The sequence below is a fragment of the Sphaeramia orbicularis genome, chromosome 3, assembly GCF_902148855.1.
Source record: "Sphaeramia orbicularis chromosome 3, fSphaOr1.1, whole genome shotgun sequence".
Taxonomy (NCBI): domain Eukaryota; kingdom Metazoa; phylum Chordata; class Actinopteri; order Kurtiformes; family Apogonidae; genus Sphaeramia; species Sphaeramia orbicularis.
The window spans coordinates 4,334,939-4,361,338 of NC_043959.1; the positions used below are offsets into that span (position 1 = coordinate 4,334,939).

The 26,400-nt window shown below is 38.6% G+C and overlaps 1 protein-coding gene across 1 annotated transcript in view; it reads right to left on the reverse strand.

Annotated features, from left to right (window-relative positions):
• Positions 1 to 26,400, reverse strand: part of neo1a (neogenin 1a) — a 244,433-nt gene that overhangs the window by 57,812 nt on the left and 160,221 nt on the right. The window contains 2 exon segments of the mRNA XM_030128363.1: positions 18,813 to 18,933; positions 19,039 to 19,193. Coding sequence (XP_029984223.1) covers positions 18,813 to 18,933; positions 19,039 to 19,193 — 276 coding nt within the window.

The following is a 26,400-nucleotide window of genomic DNA, read 5'->3' on the forward strand; positions in this document are numbered from 1 at the left end:
AATGTGGACTGTAATTGTACCTCAAAAGATTATCATACGATGTTTTCCCCAGAGTCTTGCAACGTTGAATAATTATCATGATTTTACAGAAGATTATTGTCACAGTGAAGTTAAAGCTGCAGTATGTAGGAATTATGTTCTAAGTAATTGTAAAATTGCCTTGACTGTCACCAGACATCAAGGAATCATGTTCATTTCAAATACTGATCTCACTGACAGTAGTAGTCCAGCCAGAATATTTGCATTTGAAAAGCTCAGTGTCAGCCCCGAAATGATGTTTATGTTGACATTGTGTGTTTTGGTCTGATGCCCCGCCCATCACCTGTCTGCCAGTCACAGAGTCAGAAGCCTTTCAGCATCCAGGTTGCCAGTTCCCAGTGGGCTGCAGCTGGAACATTTCTGATCACAAATGTCTGACGTTACTAAACCTAAAAGGACTCTTATTATTCCCAAATACATTGTGACAAAGTGAGAAATAAAACAAGGAGATGTATAGGAGATGATTTAGAAACATGGAGACGGCTGAAAGAGGAGAAGGATTTGAAGACTGACGCCGGCCCTGCCTTAGTCTGACCACCGGTAAGAGCACTGAGAGCCGGGGTCGCGGCCTCTTCACCCGGTCCCTTCTCCCGGGGCCGGGCAGCAGTCTCTTCTCGTGTCCCCGGTGAAGAGACTGCCGGTCTGGGACTGGTGAACAGACCGGGTACCGCTGTAGGACTTGTCTCTTGCCATGGTAGCTCCTTGTAGTTCAGTGTTTTCTGTGGAAGTGACCTGTTCATTTAGTGGTGTGTAATCCGAACGGGGTGTGTGTGTGTTTGGTGTGTGGTTCGGTCGGGGGGGTGGGGGGTGGGGGGCTCGGTAGCTCGGTGGGGAGGGGGGTCGGTAGTCCGGTGTCCGTGGTTCGGTAGTTCGGCGTCCGTGGTTCAGTGGTGGTGGGGGGTTAGAGCGATCGTGCGGCTTGTAGTAAAAGTGAAACCTAAGGCTCATTTCCCTTTTCTCTATCTCCTGAATCTTCACAAACTTTCATTTGAGTGTGCAGGACGTTTGTCCTGGCCTGTTATAGATTAGACTTATGTAGAATAAGTCTGGTGATGATTTTTTTGTATGAAATTTATGGTGTGGTGGCAAGGATTAGTGGAAACACCAGTAGTGATGCTCATGCGGGATCTGGCAACCCCTAGCCTGGGGGAGGAGGAGAGGATACCACGTTCTACAGTATTTTGAATGTGATTGCAGTACCAGTTTTGGCCACAATCCTACATACTGCAGCTTTAACGAAACAAAGCAATAATTGTTTCGAAGTAATAAATAATAATAATCGTGTTGACATATTATCACTGACTTTGAGTGAATAAACAAATTCCCTCAAGGCCTTCCTGAAATATTGGATGAATACCAGAGATGAACCCAGAGACGTAACACCTAAATCTATGCCTATTGTCTGTGTATAATAAAAGGCATATTATGAAGTGTATGAAGAAAAGATGGAAAAAAAGCTTGAAACTGATGTCGATAACAAGACTGACCTTCAAATCACAAACTGACGCAGACACCAAAGTCCTATTTTAATCTCTTCACTTTTTTTTTTCCCTCTTTCAAACAAGAGAGCAAAATAGGCACCCATAACATTTTGTAGTTAGCACTAGGCTACAGTGAATATATAAATGAGGCAAAGCCTTTCACCATGGTTGAGTAAATACAGCCTTTAGAAAAGTTCAGCCATGCTGTGAGAGCCTCAGCCTGTAACACACACATACATACACTCCCTGCTGTGCCACACACACAGTCAGCATCATCCTCAAGGGACAGAGTCGCAACACAAACACTTACTTTGCCATCAGCGTCTGTACAAACACCAATTTGGTAGAGGCTGATTTCAGCCCCTCACAATCAATTTAGGCTACAATCCCTCTGATCAGCCTCCTACAGCCCGCAGAGGAGGAACACATTCACTAATCACTATCTCTAACATGAGACTGTGTGTATGTGTGTAGTTCAGCTACTGCGTAGTTACTGTGGGTATGTTTTAGAAACTCTATCTGCAAATTTGAATTTTGCTACGAGGCAGATTTAAGTGGAATATCTCCGTATTTACATACATTTGAAAATCACCATCAAAATCCACCTGATTTTTTTTTCCTTCATAGTGTTTTAATCATCACAAGCATTTCTAAATAAAACAACAATGCTCCAAATACAAGAACAATATTATATTTGTTTAATCGACCATTTTCACCAACATCAACTCAGGCTCAACACTGTGAGGGAAGATAAGGTGCTGTTAAATGACGGTCGGATTTGAGGCTATGTGGTGAATACATGATTAAGTTGGTAATATAGGTGATTAAGCGTGTACAGGTTTTGTTAGCTTTTCATTAAGAGGGCTTGGACAACATTTTGAAAGTAATTTATCCTGCCAGTTGCACCTTATTAGCCAGCACTCAATGACAACACAGTTTCCTCTGCTTATAGGCTTATTATTTTAGGTATAATGAAAATGTAATCACAACTTCAGGTTGGAAATATGTCAATTTCCATATGGAAAATAAACATCACCTCATCCTTCACACTGAAAAATAACCACCATATGCCTCTGTTCATCAAAGTAGAAAATGGTGGTGGTAGGTTACTAAACATTTCACTGTGTCATTACATATTCACCATTCTATACACTGTGCAGTGTAGAACATCTGAAAGACAAGAAGCAGGAAAGAAAAACATCAGAAAAGCTATTAAGAGCTGATGACTAGATGTGTAAGAGAGGAAAAAGACAATGTAGACAATGCTGTACTAATCGCATGCCTGGTTCAAAGTGATATTTTTAGTACTTTTCAGCTTTATTGCCGGCATTAAAATATTTGTTAAAAACTTGTCAAAAAAGTAAGGTAAGTCATGGTGATTATGCAATTAGTTATTACCTACTACATATGCAGTATGTAGTCAATTGTTGCAGAAGATGGAGTTGATGGACAAATAAAATTGGGCAAAATGACATAAAGCTTCTATTATATATATATATATATATATATATATATATATATATATATATACATACATACATACATACATACATACATACATACATACATACATACATACACTGGGTGGGGAAGCAAAATTTACAATAATTTGAGGCAGGGATTGAAAGACAGTGTATGACCAATTAGTTTACTGAAAGTCATGAGAATTTATTTGCCACAAGAAAATGTACATAATAGAAAATGTTTTTATTCTATGTGTCCTCCTTCTTTCTCAATAACTGCCTTCACACGCTTCCTGAAACTTGCGCAAGTGTTCCTCAAATATTGGGGTGACAACTTCTCCCATTCTTCTTTAATAGTATCTTCCAGACTTTCTGGTAATAGTTTTGCTCATAGTCATTCTCTTCTTTCCATTATAAACAGTCTTTATGGACACTCCAACTGTTTTTGAAATCTCCTTTGGTGTGACGAGTGCATTCAGCAAATCACACACTCTTTGACGTTTGCTTTCTGATTACTCATATGGGCAAAAGTTTCTGAAAAGGTATGGATAATAGTGTTAGGTATGATTATGACATCAATATATGTTTGGTTTCAAAACAATTGACGTAGTGCCTGCTGAGAAAAAACAACTAAATGTTCATTGTAAATTTTGCTTCCCCACCCTGTGTGTATATATATATATATATGTGTGTGTAAAATTATTGAATGTTTCTGCCTGACTTTTCTGCACAATTTCCCCATAGTGGGATCTGATCTTATCTTATCTATATTATAAAAGTCAAGTGGCCTCTTTGTGCATGCATGTGTGTCTGTTTTATAACTGAAACAATGGACAGTTAGCCTTTGCCTTTAGGAGAACTTATATATTGTGGGTCAAGGAACAGACAGGCAAAATAGCTTATCGATACAACCAATACTTTGAGTTATTAGTTGTTTTTAAAATTACAATGGGCTTACAGACGGCCCGTGGATGAGTCCATTCCCAGCTGCAAACAGGGGTATGTGTGTGTCCGGATTAAGGTTGCACTTATCCAATATTAGGATCAGATGTTGGCCCCAATATCAACATTTTAGCTGGATCAGTAAAAGCAACCAATCCGTAAGACCAATCCTTCCCTTTAAGTTTTTGCGACACAGGCTAAGTACCTGTATGTGGAGGACATGGCGGGTTATATAACTCTGTAGATAAAGCTGTGAGAAAGTCAAAGTGAGCTCCCCTCACCTTATCACTGACTACCTGCTGCCCCCGAAATCAAACTTGAGACCGGGCGCTCACAGACTGAGGTCTGCAATCCGTGACTGAGAGTATGTGCCGAGTGATTTATACTGTTGTGATGTACAATGGTAGTTGCTAATGCACATGCACAACGATGTCACTCGCGACCCCCCCTCCCCATGTGCTCACACACCCCAAGGAGAGTGTCCCCCAAGGTTGAGAACCTCTGCTCTAAATCAGCAATATTGGATCGGTATTGGGTATCGACCAATGTGCAAGGTCCCAGCATCGATATCGCATCAAAACTGAAAAAATCGGCTCGGTGCATCCGTAATCCAGATCAGATTAGGGATGGGAGTGGAATCGGAATGGAACCACCAGGACACAATGGGAGAACCGGGTCCGGCTGTGATCACACACTTAACAAGGTCGGTCTGGTTCTTACTATGGCCCAGTTCCACTCCGCTGGTCAGACCTGTCCTGTTAATGTCCCCCTCTGGACACCCCCACCCCCCACCACCCCGCAACATGCTGACAGACTGTTCTGCGCAGACTCCAATCAGATGGACTGAAGTTCAGATGATCCAGACACAGGACGGCAGTGAGTCACAATAAACCGTCATATTCAGTCCTGTAAAGCCCTTTCAAAGAAATATATAAGGTAACTATGAATGCATTCTTTCTGTTACTTTTGATTTAAATACAAAACACAATGAGGGCCATTAAATTATAAAAGCCAAGTGGCCTCTGTGTGCATGCGTGTGTGTGTCCGGGGATTCACACAAAATCTGGAAAGAGCTGACTCCTGCACTTTGACAGACTTATATATTTTGGTCAAGGAAGAGACTAACAAATATAGCAAATTGATAGGACCAATATTTTGGGAGATATTAGTAATTTTGGAATACAATAGCCTTACAATAACGCTGCTATGGCCAGAATGCTTTGCTGGTGACTGCTGAACAAACGCGGTACAGCATGCACAAATACACAACACCATACAAACTACCACATCTAGAACCCGTGGATCCCCATGGGTCAACGCACTAGTCTTATCTTATTTATCTAATATACGAGATATTTAATGAATTTTCAGTGTAAGGAATAGTGAGGATGATATCAACTGATATTTATTTATTTTTTTATTAATTAGGTTATTAATCAGTTTATCTTTTTCCAGCTCCACACTATTATAATTATTATATCAGGGTTTTAAATACACCATTGGTCACCCTCTACATTTTAACAGTGTAAACAGTAATATATTATCTATTACATCTCAAAAATAACATGTTGACAAATGACATTGCAGCAGAAAACAAATATTCACAGAGGTGAATGAGAGCAGCCTTGACCTGTGACCTGAGGTGTGACAGAATAAACCGACACACTGCAGTCAGAACACGTGGACCTAATTATTTTGTTCCTGTTATTTCTTGAAGCCCTCGTGAAGCCAGTCACATTCAGTGGCCGTATGTGTGTGTATGTGTAGCACAGCTTGGTTGTAACCGTCACATTTCATCCTGCTGCTGCTGTTGAGGCTACACTTACGATGCAGCCGGTGCCAAGTGAAAACACGGCGCTGTACCGACACATTCACATGCTCACACCGTTACACATTCACTCCTGCTGGCCCGGCCGTGACCCTGCTAGCAGATGATGGAGCGCAACATATTCCCTCAAGTGGGCCTGAGCTCTATCCAGCACTGGTAGAGTCTGGCTGGAGGGAAGGGTCTTTTAGCAGCCTATTCTCACTTCTTGATTTGAACAGGGAATAAGGTTGGCGCTGCGATGAAGCTGAAGCATCTCGACATCTGTGGTTTGTCTGCTACAAATGTGTTAGGGGGATTTTTTTTCTAAACTGCTCTGTCAATTCAAACTCGCCTGAAAGGCAGCCAGTTTCTTTGGTGTTTAATCATGATCTAGTTACATTTTATATTTCATGGGCTCATAATAAATTGAATTTCTGTGCGATACCACATGACAACAGCGTGGGGAGCCTACTTTTAAGTGTATCGCTTTATCTTTTGCTTCATTCTCAATCCAAAATTCAGTAGGTTTCTTGATTTGTATTAAAGAAAGAAAACTGTAAAGCTCAAGCATCAAATAATATTTGTGCATAAAATCCCCCCTCCTTGCCTTGTCACAACAATAGAGCTGAGATACTGAGCTGCTACTTTTCCTTTTTTCTTTAGTGTATGAACAGTCTTTGTGGAAATAATTACTCCCTGTATTTGAGTGTCTCTGTGTTATAAATTTCTTACAGAGACCATCTCTGGTTGGCAAAAAATGTTGCTCTAAAGGCATGGTGCAACATTTTGAACATAAGGTTGAAGCCTTCTCTGCTTTCTGTTGTTCACAGTGTGAGCAGTGTTGCTTCTGGCTACCAGGTCTGCGCACAACAGATTTCTCTTCCATGTTGTGTCCAGTTTAGTCTCAGCAGGCAGCACAAGCTCTGGTCAATAAATGTGGACTTTTTCATTTGTAGTGGTTGCTTCTTGCCTGCATAAGGGCCAGCTGAGGTGAAGTAACATAGTACCAATACTTTAATCAGGACTCAAGCAGATTTTGATTCACAAGAAGAATTTCAACAATGTATTGATTTGCTTTTCAACGTCTGATGGAAGATAATCCTGACTATTGGAATTAGCAGGACGTCAAAAATCCTCAGGATATGTAAAAGACTGAAACAATCAGTTTTGGGGTTTTTTTGTTGTTTTTTTTTTTACAATGAACTAATTAATATCCTAATGAATTGGTTAAAGACACAAACTTCCCATTTTTTGCATATATGAGCTGCTCCTAATGTGTGCTATGTGCTAATCGTAATTGCTAATGTTAGGTACTGCATGTGCATTTTGGGAAAACTGCAGAGACCAAATTTCCTTTCGGGGATAGTAAAGTGAATTAATCTTTTGTATATTAATGCAGACAGATTCTTTCTATTGATCTAGATGTTTCTATGGTTGACCTCATCATACATGACATGGATTTGAAATTAATTGTGGTTTTTTTTTTTTCATTTTTAATGCCTCACAAATCAGAAAAAAATGCAATTCTCTAAGCAAACACTTGGTTCTATAGCACTGCAGAGTGAGAAATACCTTTGAAGAACGTTATTATTTCCTTAAAATATGAACCAAACTGGAGATGGTGACTCAGGAGGTTTCATAAACTATTGGTATCTACACACGTCACATCAATATCAGTTTTATATTTTTGTAACAGCATGATCACAACCATCAAAATGCAAGGCAGTGCATCTTGATATAAACTATGCTATTCAATCAGTTTTAATACCTGTAGAAAGTAGAAGTGGTTAAGAAATAGCAAGACCTAAAATAAAATTCAGATGGGATCTTAAACCACACTGTGGCACTTTTCTTAACATTTGATAAATTGCTCTGGTCTGATTTTGTGGCTCCAAAAATCACCAGCTTTATTCAGTGTTAAAGATCTTCATAGCTACATCCTTTGTTCTGCAACCTTATACCTTTTAACAAGCCTAATGCCTTTACACAGAAATATGTCAAGAGATTAATTTGTTCTCACTTGAAAATCAGTGTTGCAAGTGTAATTAATTATTCTCCAACACTTCAGAATGCTCCACACTGCTGTTAATTGGTTTGTCTCTCAGATAATTCATAGGCATGTTGTAAGTAGTCGGAACCTAAATATATCTTGAGTGGGTTTTCTTTAGTGTTGAAGTATAATCATCAATAGGTGCTCTGCGTCTTGGCCTGAACCGAAGTGATACGTATTCGGAGCTTATATTTGCTTTGGGCTGTTATCAGCAGTGCCAAGTCATGTGAAAAAAATGAGTCTGTCATTTCACAGGGAGGTCTGCTGCTGTGTCTGCTGTAATTAATGGATTTACTAATGAAGTTAAAAGTTTGTCCAACTCTCAAAATATCCCTTCACCATCCCCCTCACTGTGCCTGTCACTTTGTCAAGCCTCAGCTTTGGGCGCAGTGCACGTTTCAGTCTGTCATGACAGCTCTCCTGACGCCTGTACTCATAAATACACAGAGTGATGGAGTGAGAGGAAAACCCAGAGACACAGAGAGCAGTCAGTCGGTGATGAGGCATCTCCATTCACAGTGGGAATCTGCTACATCCGATGAGAGACCAAGACAAGACTATTCTGTTTGCTTGCCATAGGTCTATATGAGCGGGGAGGAAAAAGTAATGGTGGACGGCTACGTAAAGAAGAACATGAAATGAGAAAGGAAGCGAAGAGGGATTTAGCAGCTGGAAGGAAAAGAAATGATGAAAGGAAGTAGGAAAGAAGAAGCTGCTGCCTGCTTAAACACTGAATTAAAACTAGAATTAGTGTCTCAGTTATATTCCTCCTGCAGACAGTCAAGTTTCAGTTTACATCATATGTCCAGACTCCATTACAATATATGTACACTAAACTGAAGGGACTGAAGTCATTAAGTCATTTGGGGAAACCGAATTTCTTAATATATCACTTCTGATTCAGTGAATAATGTCCAGGGATACTTTTTTTTTTTTGCAGTAATTATTAATGTTACAATGAAGTCGACCTACAGTATGTCTGTGAGCAAACCTCCATAGTTTTATGGTGCAAATACATTTACTTGGGTACTATCGCGTGTTGAAAAAATATTGTGTTGTTTGATATCAGATGTCAATGCCTACAGAGTAAATGTCATATCATGCAGTACACATATACAGCATTATATATTTGTAATATTATTTGAACAGACAACGTCAAATTGTGGTCAAAGAGTAAATCACACTGTTGTGAATACATTCTTATTTTTCATGTTAGCTTTAAGTGTAGACAACTGTTGCCTGAATGATAAAATTTTGTGTTTCAAGCGTTTTTATTTGTTATAACAGAAGATTGGTCTGAAAAAGTATATTTTAGAAACAGATACTGAAGTCAAGAAGTCTGTGGCCGTATCGCCATTTATTTACACATTACCCAAGAATATTTGTGTGAAAGATAGATAAGAAATTAATTACTGAGTTACATTTAAACATTTTTTTAAAGGAGTGACATTTTACTTTTTTTTTTTAATGGAATTATGCATTTTCAATCATTTCCCTGTGGTCTAACATAAACTGTAAATGCTCTGTTGGGTCTGAATTCTTCATTAATTCAACTCCACAGGTCCATCTTCAACCCTATTTCTGAGTAATGACACCAGAAAGGTAGTTTTGAGCGCTGGCCTATTAAATGTGCATGAGCCACTTCAGGCCCCGCCCCCTCCAGGTTGTTGGCTGTGCTGCTCTGTCCCGTTCAACCAACACTGAACATTTTAGGTAACCAGTTCGAAGTTTTGACAATATTTTCAGTCTGGACTACAACTGCTGCTGCTGCTGACAAACAAGTATGTTGTACTGGCGAAATGTTCCTCTGATGTCTGGACCTTATATGTGCAAATGTTGTGACGTAACTAGTTACGGACATAACAAATTAAGCAGGAACTATAACGGGTTGAAGAAATCCTCTGGATTTTGCCAAATGAATATAAAGATAGTTTTGCAGCACATGGAGGATTCAAATTCTAACTATTTTAACTATTAGGGTCCAAATACACAATAAATGTACCAAAGACTAATAAAAGTGGGTTTAGCCAAATATGACCCCTTTAAGTGACCTGCTCGTTTGCGTCCAGTATTTTATTCTGCACCTCCCTTAGCACTGACAGTGCCTTGAACTTTTCTGTGTAGACCATAGGATTTAATGCACTAATAGTCTGCTGTTTATACAATTCTTGTTAATGCATGTCAAACATTTTTATGGGAGCTGATTTTTGGTGAGTTTTTTTTTAATGCACATGCTTCCCTGTATTTTTTGTTGTATCTTAATAAAAAGACTGAGATATAGATATTTGTTCATTACAGCCCACAGCAAAGGTGGCCTAAGACCTTGAACAACATTATAATATCATTCACCTACAAGTGTCGTGTCTGAAATAGCTGGAAACCTCTGAGGTTTCTAGCCAAACATGCCTTCAGGCTTTTCACTGAAGGTACTAGGGCTGGGCACTAGGAAGCAAAAACATTGAAACATTATTCATGGGAGCTGTGGGACTGGAGAAAACATGAGACAAGATACAGAGACACTCCACTCCACAAGCCTCCGTAACATATGGAACTATGTATTGAGATGCAAATTAAAGTGCATCTATTGAATTTATGCAAAAAAAAACATAACAAAAAACCCTAAAAACACCCAGTTAAAGGCAAACTGCAGAGTAAGTGCCTCCACTTTGCTTTTGTTTGATGGCGTAAATGCAAGCCCCGCCTGTTTTATTCATATTAGGCTTTTTAGGAGCTTGAATCTTAAACTTCCCATTTTTTTATGATTGTTCATCTAGTCAGTGGCCATGGATTTGATTATACCAAAGAAAAATATGCTGTTTTTTTATTTTCATCCAGTGTGTGAAAGCCATACACAGCTGTCCACTTTTAAAGAATAAATATTTGTTTTATGTTTAACCCCGGACCTTAAAGAGCTATACAAAAAGCAACCACAGAGTATCACCTTATCAAACTTCAAACATAGCCTCGCCTTTGTACTGCACATGGAAAGATGACAATCACATAAACGCGTGCTTTGTCTAGGCGTGTACGACTTCAAAGTTGGAAAAACATGACCCATTTCCTTCCCACTCTGTAATTGTCGCTTAGTATCATGCATAAACACTTCATATAATCATGTGCCTGGAAAAAGGGTTGTAAATTGCTGCTGCCACAGTGTCAACAGATGACATGTGACGATAAAGCCCTTAAATAGCATATCCCCTAATAATCTCACACACAATCATTTTGAAAATAACAACCCAGGTCTGCAGTTTATGGACTCGCTGTGACATCAGTGAGCTGTTGGAAAAGGCTGGTCCAAGTAGATATTGAGAATGGACCTTATTAGGGGTTATATTATCTACTAAAACTCATGTTTATTGTTGTTATTAAAAACTGCTGCATTAGATGGTATAATCTTAAGTTTACACTTTCTAGCATTTCAGAAAAACAGAACTAAATCCCCTGTTTCCTAATAACAATAGCAACTACCATAACCAAAATCATTTCCATACTTTTAGAAATGAACAAGTCTGGAAGTGGCAGCTTTACAGGCAACATTAGGAGAAACTTACTTGGCCAGCGTTACAACACATAATTAGGTCCCCTTGAGGTCCATTTTTGGCATTTGTGCCTCTGTTTACCCACATCTGTTTGCAACTAGTTGACCCACATTACACATCTGTGGAATGTCAAGCAAAATTGTTCAAGACTGGAATCAGAGCTCCTATCTTTGACTTCACAATCCAAAAAATCTGAGGGTCCCAAGGCTATAAGGTTACTTAAGCACAATAATGCCAGATAAGGACAGAGGATAATATTTCTTTTATTTCTGCGGAGTACACTGTTTATAGAACTGGTACAAACTGCTATTTAACAAACAAAAAAATCCCTATTTATGCAGGTTTGTGATGTTCAGAAAGCTCCCTAAGTAATATATGTGATCGCAGTAAACTTAAAATTGGTAAAATGACACATCTTGAACTGTTTGCACCCATTAGTTTGCTCACTGTTAGTACTATGACTCATGCATACAATATTATTATTTGTATGATCAATATACTGCAATATAATAAAGAATCTGATGCACTGGTGATGAGGCCGTATATCCTCCTGTGACCCAGTACGTATAAGTTTTGGCTTTTTACATTAAATAACTGCCTTAATTGGAAATGGTATAATGCAACATTTTTTTCAGTTCCATTTTTTTTTCCCTTTGCAGTGGACAGCATTTTCGTTTCCTTTTAAGTAAAGCTGTGAAACTCTGGTGTACTACAGAGGACAGAATTGCATACTGCGTCTCTGGAGGATGTACATAGAGTAAAGTACCAGCTTTTGCTCTGTCACGGGATTAACAAAACACAAACTATCTGTATTGACTCTTCTATGACAAAACTATCAGCTGTTTGAGGTTTGTTACACATTTACAAACATAATATCTTAACCCTTTAAGACCCACAACTGCTTTGGTCATGACTTTTTTGTCTTTCCCAAGTGATTTATCATAATTTAGTATAATATTATCCACTGTTTTTTTTTTTGTTTTGTTTTGTTTTTTCTCTGTGAAAATCATGTATTTTCTGATATTGAATTCACTGATCATGTAGATGTTGACAAAAGCTCAGAGTAAATTCAAAGGTTGTTATATCAAATGAGAGAAATCTGGAAAAAAAGGGACTTTTTCAGCAAAATACATTATTAACTGAACATCAAACAAGTGTCTCCATCCTGTCATTTGTCAAACTCCATGGGTTTTACTGGTAACTCAATTTTGTAGAAGATGACAGTGTTTCCACGGTAACTACGAATCTTCTGAACGTCCAAATGGATCATATGTGATGACTATGAAAGATGACAAACTGCATTTTATACCAATTATTTACACGGATTGATAGGATTCGTGGATCTACAGGTATTAAACATTTCAGATCAGTAGATGCTTTTGGTCTGTGGTGAATGTTTGGGTCTTCATGGGTTAGTACTGGAGGGTAACAATATTTTCTTAGGCCCAACCTGCTAACACATTGTCATCTCGTGGAGTTCAAAGTCATGAGAATAGATAGAAAGTGCAGATCACTAAAAATAACTGCCAGGATACTGTACATATGCTGGTCCCTGACAGCTGACCTTTTTCCATTCCAAACACCCACTAGCAGGAATCATCAGCTGAGCTACATTTAACTGCAGCTGGCAGCGTCAAGATGCAAAGATTATGGTCACTAATGAATATTAGCCAACTCGCAGCCGCTGGGTGTTTAGATGCAGTTCACCCCCATTGATTTCCCTGCTGGGTGAAGACAACTTTATCCCCGTGGCAAGTCCCCGGCTTATCTCCCCTGACTGCAAGGCAGCCGACAGAGTGGTGGCGGAGGGCGGGGGGTGTTCCTGGCCAGCTTTCAACGTGATTCAAGGCTGGCAGGTGTGAGTGCAATACCTGACTGACCGCAGGGGAACGCAGAGGGGCAGCAAAGAGCAGGAGGAGGGTTCTATGGAAGGTCAGGAAGCAGACAAAGAGGACCTGCTGTGACGGGGTAGCCATAAATGGGGGAAGATTCAGAGCTGTACAATTAATACAAGGCTCAGTTCGCTGGATTATCACAGTGAGCAGGTGGTAGCAAACAGAAAGAAAAAAGAAGGAAGAAGAAATGTGGAGAAAGGTAGCAGATGGCTGTAGTGGTGGTAAGATTGTTTGTGTCCACACATGGAAAACACAGGAGGAATGAGAGAAGATACACCAGAGAAGATACTTTAAAGAAAGATAACACTCAACCAGAATTTAAAGAGATTCATTTATGCCTCATATCACAGAGCCGTACGTACAAAGCTCTAATAGCCAAAGAAAATGAGCTGATTTCAAACATGTTCTTATTGATTCACCATTTACAGCCATGAATTACACTTTTGAGAGTGGAAATTACTTTGATACAGCGAGGCAGGCATTCGCAGAGAGCGTAGCTGTGTAAGTGTCTGTACAAGCATTTTTCTTCCTCAATATTGTAGAGGTAGAAAAAAAAAAATCAGTGCGACTTCGGTTATTTTCTAGATCAATCATGTGAGACTTAGATGGATGATGACTGGATAATAAACTGATACATACATGGGGAAGCTCTTTTCTGGTAAGTATGTTTGGATTACTGCACCTAAGACAGATGCACACACTCAAAAAAGTAAGAAAGAAAAAAGATTGTCTGTGATATTTATGGATTAAACAGAGATTAATTTCTTCAAAGCCCCGCTCAGGGCCAGTCCCACATGTACGAGGCCAGCTGTCTTAGTAATTCACCACATTTATCTTCAACTCAAACAAAAAAAGAAGACGACTTGGGGCCATGTAAAGTGGCAAAAGCCTCATCAATGGTGTCAAACAGAAACACACAATGAGCTGCAGGTCATCATTATTTTGGACTTAATGTCTTTCAATCTGAGAGGCCGACACAGCTGGGGGGGCTCTAGGTCATTAGCCACCTGCTTCTGTGTATGTGGGAGTTCACACTTGATTAAAACTAGCCAATATTTTTAACAAATCGATTCAGTGTAAACCAGGATTATCACAATTAACGTTACACTAACACTGAAAGTAGCTGTAAAAAAAATATTTAGTTAAATAGAGCCAGAAAAACATGACAAGTAAATCAAAACTACAATGAATGAATAAATCCAACACAAACTAAAATAAAACAGAATAAGGCCAAATCAGCCTCATTTTCCTGCAAATTGTCAATTAGAGTTGAAATGATTGATTGATTAAATGATTTTAATCGATTAAAAAATATATTTTATTACAATTTTCCAGAATCAAAGCTTCATTTCCTTATTTTCACTACAGCTAAACATTGGTTCCATGTCGTTTCACACGGACCCTTATTGTGATGCACATGTCAAATTTACTTCTAGATACGAACATCAAATCCAATGAATAAACCTCAGTTCCATCAGCTTGGTGCAGGAAGTGCAGGAGGTGCAGTACTTGTTGATCAACATAAGGTGTTCTATGGTCACCCTGAGCTTTGACAGAAACATGGAATCACCAATGAATTTCTGGGCTTCAATGAAGAGCCCAGCTTCAGCTTTGCATTACTTTGGACTGTTCAAGATTCTTCTTTCAGGTTTCAGGTCTTTTCAGTTGAACACATCTGAATTTTGATCTTTTAGAAATTATAGACCTAAAATGCTGGTGTGAAATGCTGCTAATGGCTTTATATTGACTTGTGCATGACTCAAAGTCCTGCTGAAGGATCAAATAAAAAATTATGGGATGGAATCAAAAATACCTGATTCATCAAACGTGGGTAAGCCCAATAGTAAAATCACTGTTGACCTGTGGCATTAGCCAGGTGAAAGACCCAACACCAGATTTAATAATGACCACAGAAAATAGCCAGGCCATAAAAGGCAAAAAAATATGCTGCTCTCATGGGCTTAATTTACAGTATGAGCATGTCAGTAAAAGATGTCATGTAGAGCGCCGTTTCAATGAGGTACATAGCAACTGTTCTAGGGACTTTCCAGTTAGTAGCAGTCGATGAAGCAGTCACTATTTACTGAACATACAAGAACAACCAAAGCAGCAACAGAAGCTTTGTTTACATCATAATGAAGTCCAAAAGCCTTTCATTAATGGCAGGATTGTAGAGGAGGTGATGACTGCAGTGGCTCTTACTATTCAGTGATGATAAACATAAGACAGAGATTGTGTCTGCTGTTGCTGGTGTGGTTCTAATACTGTGGAATTGACAGTGTGTACATGGTTTGTAGATGTAGAGGAGCATCAAGAGGAGCAAATGGTTTTCAATCCAGTGTGATGAGTTGAATTCAATAGCAATTCTTGAATAGGAACATTTTGTAAATCATCACACAAAAGAAGTGTTGATGAATAAATGTTGACAATACAAAGCACTAGTAACTCTCGGCCACTTTGATTTTGTTAAATAAGCTCTCAGAGGAATACGTGTTGTAGACCCTGCTGTACAAGACCAGTGGTTGTGTTTTGGTTTTTTTGGTTGACTTACATCCTTCAATATATTGGAGAGTTCTGCTGAAAACTGGTAATTTCTTTCTGACTTTGTTCACTTTCATCTTTTGTTCCTACTTACGTTTCAAATAATGTCTAGGATTCTCATTATCATAAATCATATTTGATGTTAGTTGACATTTTCAGCTTCCATAGTCATGCAGTACCTCAAAAGTTTTACTAAAACAGTTAAAAAAAAATAAAAGAATAAAATCAACGAGTCAATTCTTTAAAATAACCTATGCATTGTATGTGGAAATTAAAGTAAAACCAAACTAAATATAAAAATGTGAAAAAAAAAAAAAAAAGACTGGAAAACAAATGAAACTTTCAGTCATATAATAACGCTAGTGCAGCCATAATGTAGTGGGTATAATTCTAACAACACACACTTTGATTTCTTTCATATTGCATCTTTTTCCCTTCACCCCCATTCCTGCTGTACATTGTTTTGTTGGATTAATACTGCCTTTTGTGAAATTGGGTCCTTCTTATCTCATTGAAGGGCATGTTTTCTTGTTTTTGCAGAGAGCGTTTTTACTAACCCTGTTGGTTTGACTACGATTATGGCCGTGCAAATGATTCCAAATGTAAGTTGCAGTACCGTTTCTGCAATGATGTGAGGTAATGAAAGAAAACAAACTCGTATTATTATTTTTCACACTTGCCTCTATTCTCAGGCACTTAGTTTGTGGTACTTTAAAGGTCGGCCTGTCTTTGTTGTACTCTGCATTCTGAAGTTTCATCTTGGGAATTAGGGTATAAGCAAGAAAGGATGCGTCACAGCTATGTAGGTTTATGTTTAGGTAACATAACGTCCTGTGCACTTTTAACACCCCTCAGCCAAATATAGTGTAAGAGTCTGTTGAAAGTTACAGCCCTATAATTCAGATTAGACTGTCTTTGTGTAAAACTCATTACATACATATATTTGAAAGAACTCAGATATTATAACTGCAAAAGGCCATCGGAGCTTGAAAAGTAGGTCAAGGTCACCTATTTTCAATAGGCTTCTGCTCCATGTCAAGATGCATCCACAGTATAGATTTGGTGCAGATATCTCAGTGCAGTCTTCAGATGATGCAGTTATGTTGTTGAATGAACAGACAGACAGACGGATGACAAAATGATTACAATACCCCAAAAACCACTCGATAGAATACAAGCTTTACATATCTAAGGACGTAGTATCAAATACAACACTGTGTCAAGCTGTTTTTCATATGGGTTCTGGAACATTTTTGTGACGGCAGCTGTGGACTGGACTGTGTGCAAACCAAACACTGTTTGCCCCAGATACACTTGTGTTCCCTATAAGTCACCTCTGGTTTAACAAGATCCCAGTGGTTTCATTTCACTGTTCACTACACATCTCCACTCACTGCTCACACCTTCACAGATGAGCATCGCCTCTGGAGTCCATCAGGGTGTGTACAAATAAATAAGATATAAGGCAGTCTGTACAGACAGGAGACCCACCCTGCTCCTCTTCCAAGAGCATTAGAGATACTTTCAATCCTCATATTTCTGTCATTTTTTTAAAGATACAAAGTGAACATCTCATTCTGTGTTCAGGGTTTCTGCATGTTTTAATGAGTTTAATATGAAACTGTCTGACTCTGGTTCTGCTCCTGATATGAACTAAGAATAACATTAGGTGCTGGCAAAAGTTTGCCAGTATTTTTTTCCCGTGGCTGATTTAGGTTTTTTGATGTTTAATGTCTTTACATCCAAACTTCTGAACTTAAGTGTCATCTTGGAAAAGCCACAGCAGGCTTCAAATTTGCTAATCTCAGTGTGTTTCAACCAAGCACTAAACACTCTGTTCTCAAGCCAGATCTCCAAGTTACACTTGTTGGATGAAATGAACATTTAAACATAAAGAAGACCCCCATTAACTCACACATCACATCATGGTACATTCTGCTAAATCCTGACTGTAAAATGATGTTTACTGGTTCCATGTTGATCTCATTTTGTGTTTTCATACAGAGTGATCAAGACAAGCCTTACCTGAAAACACACTTCAAAGTAAGACATAATTCAACTTAAGAAATGTACTGTTGACTCCAATCAATTTTTAAGAAAAGCCTATTTCAGACTATTTAAAGCCTAAAAAGTGGATGATTGTATTTTAGACTCTTTAAAACCTTTTCTTACAGTTGTATACATACCTTAACACACATAAAACAGTCAGACTTCCTCACAACATTCAAATCCAAACTCAAAACCCATCTGTTCAAACTGGCATACTCACTCTGACTGGTCACTGTGCACTACACTTAGGTTGACATTTTGTTTTAATAATGTTTGATGTTATTTTATGCTTTTATTCTCTGTAAGGTGACCTTGGGTGACTTGAAAGGCGCCACCAAATAAAATGTATTATTAGTATTATTATTATTAAGTCTGGGTGTGACATTTTGAATGCAGACATCTAAAACTGCTTAATTCATTTTAATTAGCTTAATACATTTACAGATAAATATCAAGATATTCATTTGCTCTCACTTGAAAATCAGCACTTCAAATGTAATGAATTATTCTGTACAGAATACTCCACCTAAACTGATTTGTCTCTGAGATCTTTCACAGATGTTAAAGTTCCTAAACTGGTCTTACAGTACAATCATTCTGTAAATAGGTCAAACTGTAACAGACCCGTAGACCATTAAGAAGAGCAGAAACCCTGTTATTAAATCAAGGATCAAATCAAGACAAATCAAGGATTGTTTTGTTTGTTGTCAATGACTCCACCTCACATAACTGTGATTCACAGGAGATGGAACTGCTGAACATTAAGAAACAATCTGGAGGAAGAGCATGTTCATAATGTTAATACCTGCTATGACCTAATCCTTTCATCACGAATACAAGGAAACTATGCAGGTTGTTTCTCTGAACCAAAATGATTAGACATGGTTCTTTTTTTTCATCACTCATACAACTCATCACTTTGGAGTTTATGCCATATTGTTAAATAGGAATGGATTCGCTCTCAGATTTTCACACTAGTGGGAGATACTAGTGAGTGGCGTACCGTGATCCAGGATGATGAGCTGAGCACTAGACTGGATGTTTCCTGCATCGTTTTCAGCCAAACACTGGTAGAAACCCTCATCCGACTTGACCAGACCCAGGACCTGCAGGTTGTGCTCCTTCTGAAAAACAGAAAGGAAAAGACAAAAACAATGCCTTTGTATTCATAGCTACTCTAATACCTACTCATATAGAGCAATGATTCAAAAGAAGGAAAAATAACTTACAATTATTTTAAAGTAGTCACTTGGGATGACAGCATCTCCGTTCTTGACCCATTTCACAGTGGGCGCTGGTATCCCGGTGACCTCACACTCAAAGATGATGTCCATGGACTCGTGGGCGTAAATGTTGGCTGGACGCTTCACAAACTGAGGAGGAACTGTGGAATCAGATGAAAAAAGACAAAAACAAACACTATGACATGTCATGTTATGGTGTGGGGTTATGCTTTAAAAAGTTCTAAGTAAAAGCAGAGATAAGAGATGAGCCAACTCTTCCCTTTTAGAAAACTCACAAACCAATTTGCCAGGTTAACTAGGCACATCAAACTCCAATGCTATGGTTTCTGGCAGGAAATGAACAATCGATATCATGCCTCCATTTCAGCTGTCAAATTTCCAGTTAAAGGAGGAAGGGCACAGCAACAAACACAGTGTCATCTGATAACTACTTATCCAATTATTTTCTGAAACCTTTTCAGCAGATGGTGACATTTGAAATATCTGATCAAATAGTTCAACAGTCTCTGCACTTTCTCATGTTAAGAACGGTTTAAAAAATCCACAGCAGCTGCTTTGGTACCAGTACAGTGTTTTAGTATGTTACAGTAGCTAAGCTGAGTATTTGCAGATCTCCACTAGTCCTGGTAATGAGGGCCAGAAAGAGTTATTTGATCTGCTGGGGCGATACAGCGCCTCATCAATCTGTCCTGGAACAAGGTCACAGGGAGCGCCAGGCCCAGGCCTCGTCCCCTCGCTATAATTGGACTGTACGCGTATGTGTGTGAGACAGTCTTTGTATCACTGTGTGTATGTGGCTGTGCTGCCTCTCTGCATTCTCTGATAAGCAGCGACCTCTCTGACCAGAGTTTAAATGACTGTATTGTTAGTGCGCCGCAGTGTGTCGAGCTTTGCCATCAGCCTCCTGGGTTCTGTGATAGCCAGTTATTAGCATCTATTTTGTGGCCATTCACATAGGCTGATTGGGTATTAGTAGCAGTGGATGGATAAAGTCCTTTTCTGGCTTTATTCTATGAAGTAGCAGGTTGTGAGGTCAAGTCGCGCTCATCTGCTTGATATCACTGTGTCTAATTTAGTGTGACATCAAGTTGCTGGTTAACAGATTAGCTTGCAGTGTTTTGGGACTCAGTGTTACCAGAGAATTATGACTTCCACATTATAGTGCTTTGTAATTAAAGCTGTCATTGATAGAAGCCTTGATACAACCAGAAGGAATGCAACACCAAGACACTTTGGATTTTATGATGTCTTTGTATTTTCTTGGCTTTGATGTAAAGTGCTTGTTATACAAATGAGGAAGGAGTGGAAAGAGCTTGAAACAAATTGCCATTTCCACAAAACATTATTATTTACAATTTTATTTAGACTTTATTGTCACTGTTAAAGGGACAATGACAATCAGTTTAGCAGCTCTGTTTCTTTTTAGCAGCAAACACCTAAAGTGCAAAAAGACTACAAAAATATCACTGTATAAAGACTGTATAGACCAGGGGTGAGCAATCCTGGTCCTCAAGGGTTGGTATCCTGCATGTTTGAGATGCTTCCCTCTTTCAACACACCTGGTTCACCTGATAAGCCTATCATCAAGCTCTGCAGAAGCCTCATAATGTCCTTCAGGTGTGCTGGAAGAGGGAAACATCTAAAACATGCAGGATACTGGCCCTCGGGGACCAGGATTACCCACCCCTGGTATAGACTGTATAAAGACATCACACAAAATTACACTGAAAAATATTGACAATATACAAAACTACAAAAAAACACTAAAATTAAAAAAAAAAAGCCAACTCTATACTTGTACAGATGGAAGAAAAATGTACATCATAATGGATATATACAGGCAATATAGGACATATACATAATAAAATTAAAAACAAGGTACGCAAGTCATTTTTAGGCAGAGATGCATCAAGGTGCTGCTAGTGTGTGCTACACTTTTACAGGAAATTTCACCAGAGTCCTCTGCATAAAAATCAGTGCACAGACTGTTATAGATGCAGGAGATAAAGACGGTAAACTCAGTCTGAAATAACTAATGCTAACACAGGCATGAACAAGCATGAGTGGTACACGCTGAAGCTTAAAGCATGGATACATTCCAGTTTCCAGATGGAGTGGCAACAATAAAATGTGTCACAACAATAAAAATTCTTCTGAGATTTTTCAGGAACAGTGATAGCTAACACGTTTTCTGGTCACCATCGAAATGTGAGGCTGCGTAAACTACCCACCAACACCACTATTATCCATTACTGCTCCTTCAAACAATTACTGTTTAAAGTGTTTGGGGACCTTTTTACAAACTTCTAAAAACATATTAAAATACCACTGAACCAAACCATAAGTAACAGTCGAGGTATATTCCACTTAATGTTATTTTGACTTTAAAAATGCATTTTTCTAACCTAAAAAATTTAGCAGAAAGAGGTCAAACACCTGGTTAGCATCTGGATAGTGCCACAGAATATCGAAGCCATCCTCTGCCTCACCTCCTAATGAGTGTCTAGACTTTTCGGTAAGACGGCGTGGCAAATATTGACGACCGAGACAAGGATGGAAATGAGCACAGTGATGCCTGCAGACTGGATGGCTGTATGGTTGTCAAGGCAGCCATCATCCTGCTCTTTGTGTGTATATGTATGTGTGTGTAGTCTTCTTTCCTGCAGGGTGTACAGTGAATAATGTGTTTCAGTGTTCTGTCCCTTGGATATTTGCCTCTAGTAGCTGTGCAGCAGAAATAGGTACAATCCTTGGTTTACTTTGGTTTATCGTGGACAGAGTGTAAAAACACCATTGAGTGCCAGTGTGGATGTATGGGTGGTTGAATATGAATGTGTAAATATGAATCATTTTAAGCGTGGCTGACTCCTTGTTTTGTCCCATTATTACTGCTGCTATATGCTGTACATAATTCTGTTTGCTTCCTTCCCTGCTGGCAATATGTGTATGGGTTGGATTTGGTTTGCATAATACAAATCTGTGTGTGTGTGTGTACGATTGCTTATATATGCGCACATATGTTACTGTGTGCCCATGCTGTCTCAGTATGTGAACATTCATGTTATTCATATGCGATTTGTGTTAGAATGCATTGTCTTTCTGTCAGCATTTCCTCTGTATGTGAGTGTGTGTATGTTTGTGTGTAAAACCTCCTACTGACGTTGCCTCCCGACAGGTTTGATGGTGACTCTTTATCTGTCTCTCTCATACCACTCAGTCTCACATTTTTTCTTGACTGTTATTCGTTCTATAACTCCACATCTATACCTCCTCCTCCTCCTGTCCTTCTGCGATGACATGCGCCATTTTCTGTAAATGAAGTTCCAATATTCGGAACCCATTTGGCTGAACAATAAGCACAAGCGCCTACATAAACCAATAAAGCTCATGGGGGTGGGTGATTTGATTTACATTTTCAGTGGACACGTTTGTGAAAGAATGCAGAAGACAAACACTTGGTTAGCGAGATCTAAAATTTAAAGTGTCATTTGCTGAATAGGTTGATTAATACAGCTCGACTCTGCTTTACCAAATCATGAGAACAGCATGGCTTAATGAAACGCCTGTAAGTTGTTGGCTAAAATGCTCAAAATGAATTAAAGTGACTGGGAGAAACATCCAAGAAAATAACTGTTTCCATGCCAAGACATTAAATTATCTGCAGTTTTTAAATTTACTAACGCTGCTGTGCTGTTAAAATGACAAAAAACCAAACTAGTATTTTTTCTGGGAGCCTTTTTTTCAGTTTTTATAAAGTAAATTGAACATATCAAGTGTGATTTTTATTACAACAGTAAACTTATTTATTTATTTTAACTTTATCTGGCATGGTCTTAATAAGATATTCCAGGTAATACAGAGCTAGATTTAACAAATAAAAAGATGTACAACATGTGTGCAAGTTTGCCTCATTTTAACAACTTGTCATACTGACAGTTAAGGAGTACAGGTTAGTACACAATGTCAACTCATGAACTGATTAACAGGGGAAAAAATATTCCACCTTAAATGCTACCACTGAATGGAACAGTGAATTTGTGTATTTTTTCTTCTTTGCTCACACTCAACATTTACTATAAAAAACACAAAACATTTATTGTATTATTCAGTCTGTTTCGGATTTATTTTACTTGTGAATTTGCATTTTAAAAAAAAACTGTTATACTTGACAGCTTGCACGGCACCTTAAATGCCTGTAGTAAAAGAAAAGCTTGTGTTGTTTCAGGCTAATAGAGGATTTTGTTTATTTTTGTTTAAAACATGAGACAATGCATTTTAATACCAGATATGAAAGGATCCACATGGAGATGTCTGCTTACAATCAGATCAACCAGGTTAAAGTAGTTAAAACTAAATAGGGCATGTCTTTAATGTTTCAATGCTTTGGAAAATGAAATTTGCAAATCTTCACACCTGAAAATGGGGTTTGTTTAGAGGAATGTTTGCTTGATGCATTGCTGCTCACTCAACCCTCAACAAAGCCACCCAGACTACAGGGTTTGCCCAAAATTGGATATTCTAATTCCCGTGAGTAAAAAAAATGGCAACAAGCGATAACTCAAACATCTACTAAACACTAAAAATGGCCCTTTCCTAAACATATAGGTGACGTCAAAAACCCATGTTTTTTCCACAGTCTGAGTTCACAGATATACAACCCACCAGCTGGAATATCTCCAAAATGGCTGATATGTAGCGGTGCATACTATTCTCTAATAAAAGACTAATTCAACAGAGACTGAGAAATAAAAAAAAAAACATTAAAAAAAAGGAAAAGCAGGGAAAACAAATACAAAGGAGCAAAAACAGATGAAAGAAGTACAGTGTGAGTTCTTCTTGGAGCTGGTATTATTTCTTGAGCCTGTAGCTTAGCCAAAGAGGCTTTAATGCTGACTTACACTTACTCCAGTGAACTCCTAAAAGAGTGCCACGATAAGGTCACAAGTGTGTGTCATACTGTGAAGCTTGTTAAAACAAAGCCACATAGGATTCCTAAAGGGATTTTGGGCAGATTATTTTGCTGAAGGCCTCTCTGGTATTCTGAAGTAAAGTCAAAAGACAGATACAGAGGGAGAAAAAGTCCAGGCGGCATCAATTGGTGCTGATAAAGAATGAACATCAAAGTGGAAGGCTGCAGAAAACTGTTGTTTTGTTTGCATGGCCTGCTGCGATGAGTCAAAGCTGAAATAAAGGGCTCTTGTAAATACACTCCCCGACAATTAAGCTACATCAGCCACTTATTAAGGCCTATTGTACAGTTGTAGAAGCTAAAAGATCCAAATATGAAAGACATTTAACTTCTTTGTTAGTTTGGCTGGAGTCCAGTTAGCTTCATGAAATTTCACAGCTCACGGACAGCAAGGGTTTGCTCTGGGGGCAAGTGGAGCTCGGACCGCACTAATTACCCATCCTGCTCTTCCAAAGATAACAGCTTCACTGTTAATCTCGGGTTAAAAAAACAGCCTCTGCCGTGAGGCAAAAAAGATGCTTGCCTTCATAATCATCGAGCAGCGAATAATGACTTATTAAAGGCTGAGTATGGGCTGAGAATACATTTACAGAGTCCTGTTGGTTCTAAAATTACAGGAGCAGAGTGAAACCAAAGACCTAGAATCGCTCATGACAGTTGACAGTTAATATATGAATGCAAGGACCTTCGTTTGTGCAGTGCTTTGCTCTGCTGCCCTTCTCTAAAACACATTCTTACACAAATACATCAAACATGCAGACACAGCACTGTAACAATAATGTGATTTATATGTTAGTGTAGAGGTTAAGCTTCAGAATCCAGCATCAGTCAGAGCATTTCAACTTGTTTTCATTTGCACTAGAGATTAAGGCTGTGCGGTATGATGATACACATAGTGTCAGCATAGTCTATTGTTTCACATTTTGCTCTATGGTTTATATCAGTGTGTCCCAGATCATGACTTCTGGCCATTATTGTTATGCTCTATCCCAGACCTGGACATTGTAAGGCCCAGGGGCCACATGCGGCCCGACAGCTGACCCTAACTGGCCCACATGAGGTCATTGGCAAATTAAAAGTCAATGCAAATATATATCATCATAATAGACGTAACCAATACAACGCCACTGCTTTTATTTTGAAGGATCTGCCAATTTACCGTTTTTTTTCCCACACATACTTTCTGTATTTGAGTAAGGCTTATGCACTGAGTGGTTTGTTGGTCAGTTTCAGCACATGAAGATGTCAGCTAACGGCAAAAAAAAGAAAGATTGATTCCGAATGCAGAGTTTTTAACAAGACATGGACTGACATGTATTTCCTGACTGACGTCAGAGGTAAAGAAAATGAAAAGGAACTGTGATATGCAAACAAACAAAGCTGGATACATTTATAGTTTCTCATGTGAAGTTAATGTGGAGCTGGTTTTGCACATTTTTGAAAGTCTTTTTGTGAATATTCATTAAATAGTTGTATTCTGTACTCCACATTTTCATTTTATTATTGTATTGTTGCATTTACTGTTTTAGTAAATAGTAGTAAAGTGTGTATATATATATATATATATATATATATATATATATATATATATATATACATACACATAGAGAGAGAGAGAGACAGAGAGAGAGAGACAGAGATATTAAGGAGAGCTGCAAGTGTATTGATCCAGCCCTTAACAACTGTCAAAGTTTCTCGTGTGGCCCCATAGGAAACTTAATTGCCTACTCCTGCTCTATCCTGTTTACTATTTCTTTCTAATGTTAGCTTTGAGGTATTTAGTATGCTATATATGAGAGGTTGCTTTTGTTATTTGAAAGTATTTCTGGCAAAATAAAACATAAATAAAAAGTAAAAAAAAAATAAAATACAAAAATAAATAAACTATACTATGCAGTGGTATAGGTATGTCCATCAGCAGGGATTAAGAAGTACAGTTCAGTCTTTCTATTACATTGTCTTCTGTTTTTAACTCAAACATTGCCCCATCTGAGAAAATAGTTTTTACTTGTATGGAAGTTCCATTAAAGAAAAACATTATCAAGTGTGATGAATTACAGTATAAAATGACATGACCTGATGACTTTACTCCACTATCAGAGAAAACAAACTTAGACCCCAGACCAGGGGTCAGCAACCCTGGTCCTAGAGAGCCACTATCCTGCATGTTTTAGATGTATCCCTCTTCCAACTCACCTGATTCAAATGATAAGTCTATCATCAAGCTCTGCAGAAGCCTGATAATGACCATCAGGTGTGCTGGAAGAGGGAAACATCTAAAACATGCGGGATAGTGGCTCTCTGGGACCAGGGTTGCTGACCCCTGCCCTAGACAAACCCTACAGTTCCCCGGCCTTCCAGGTGGTTCAGGATGAAAA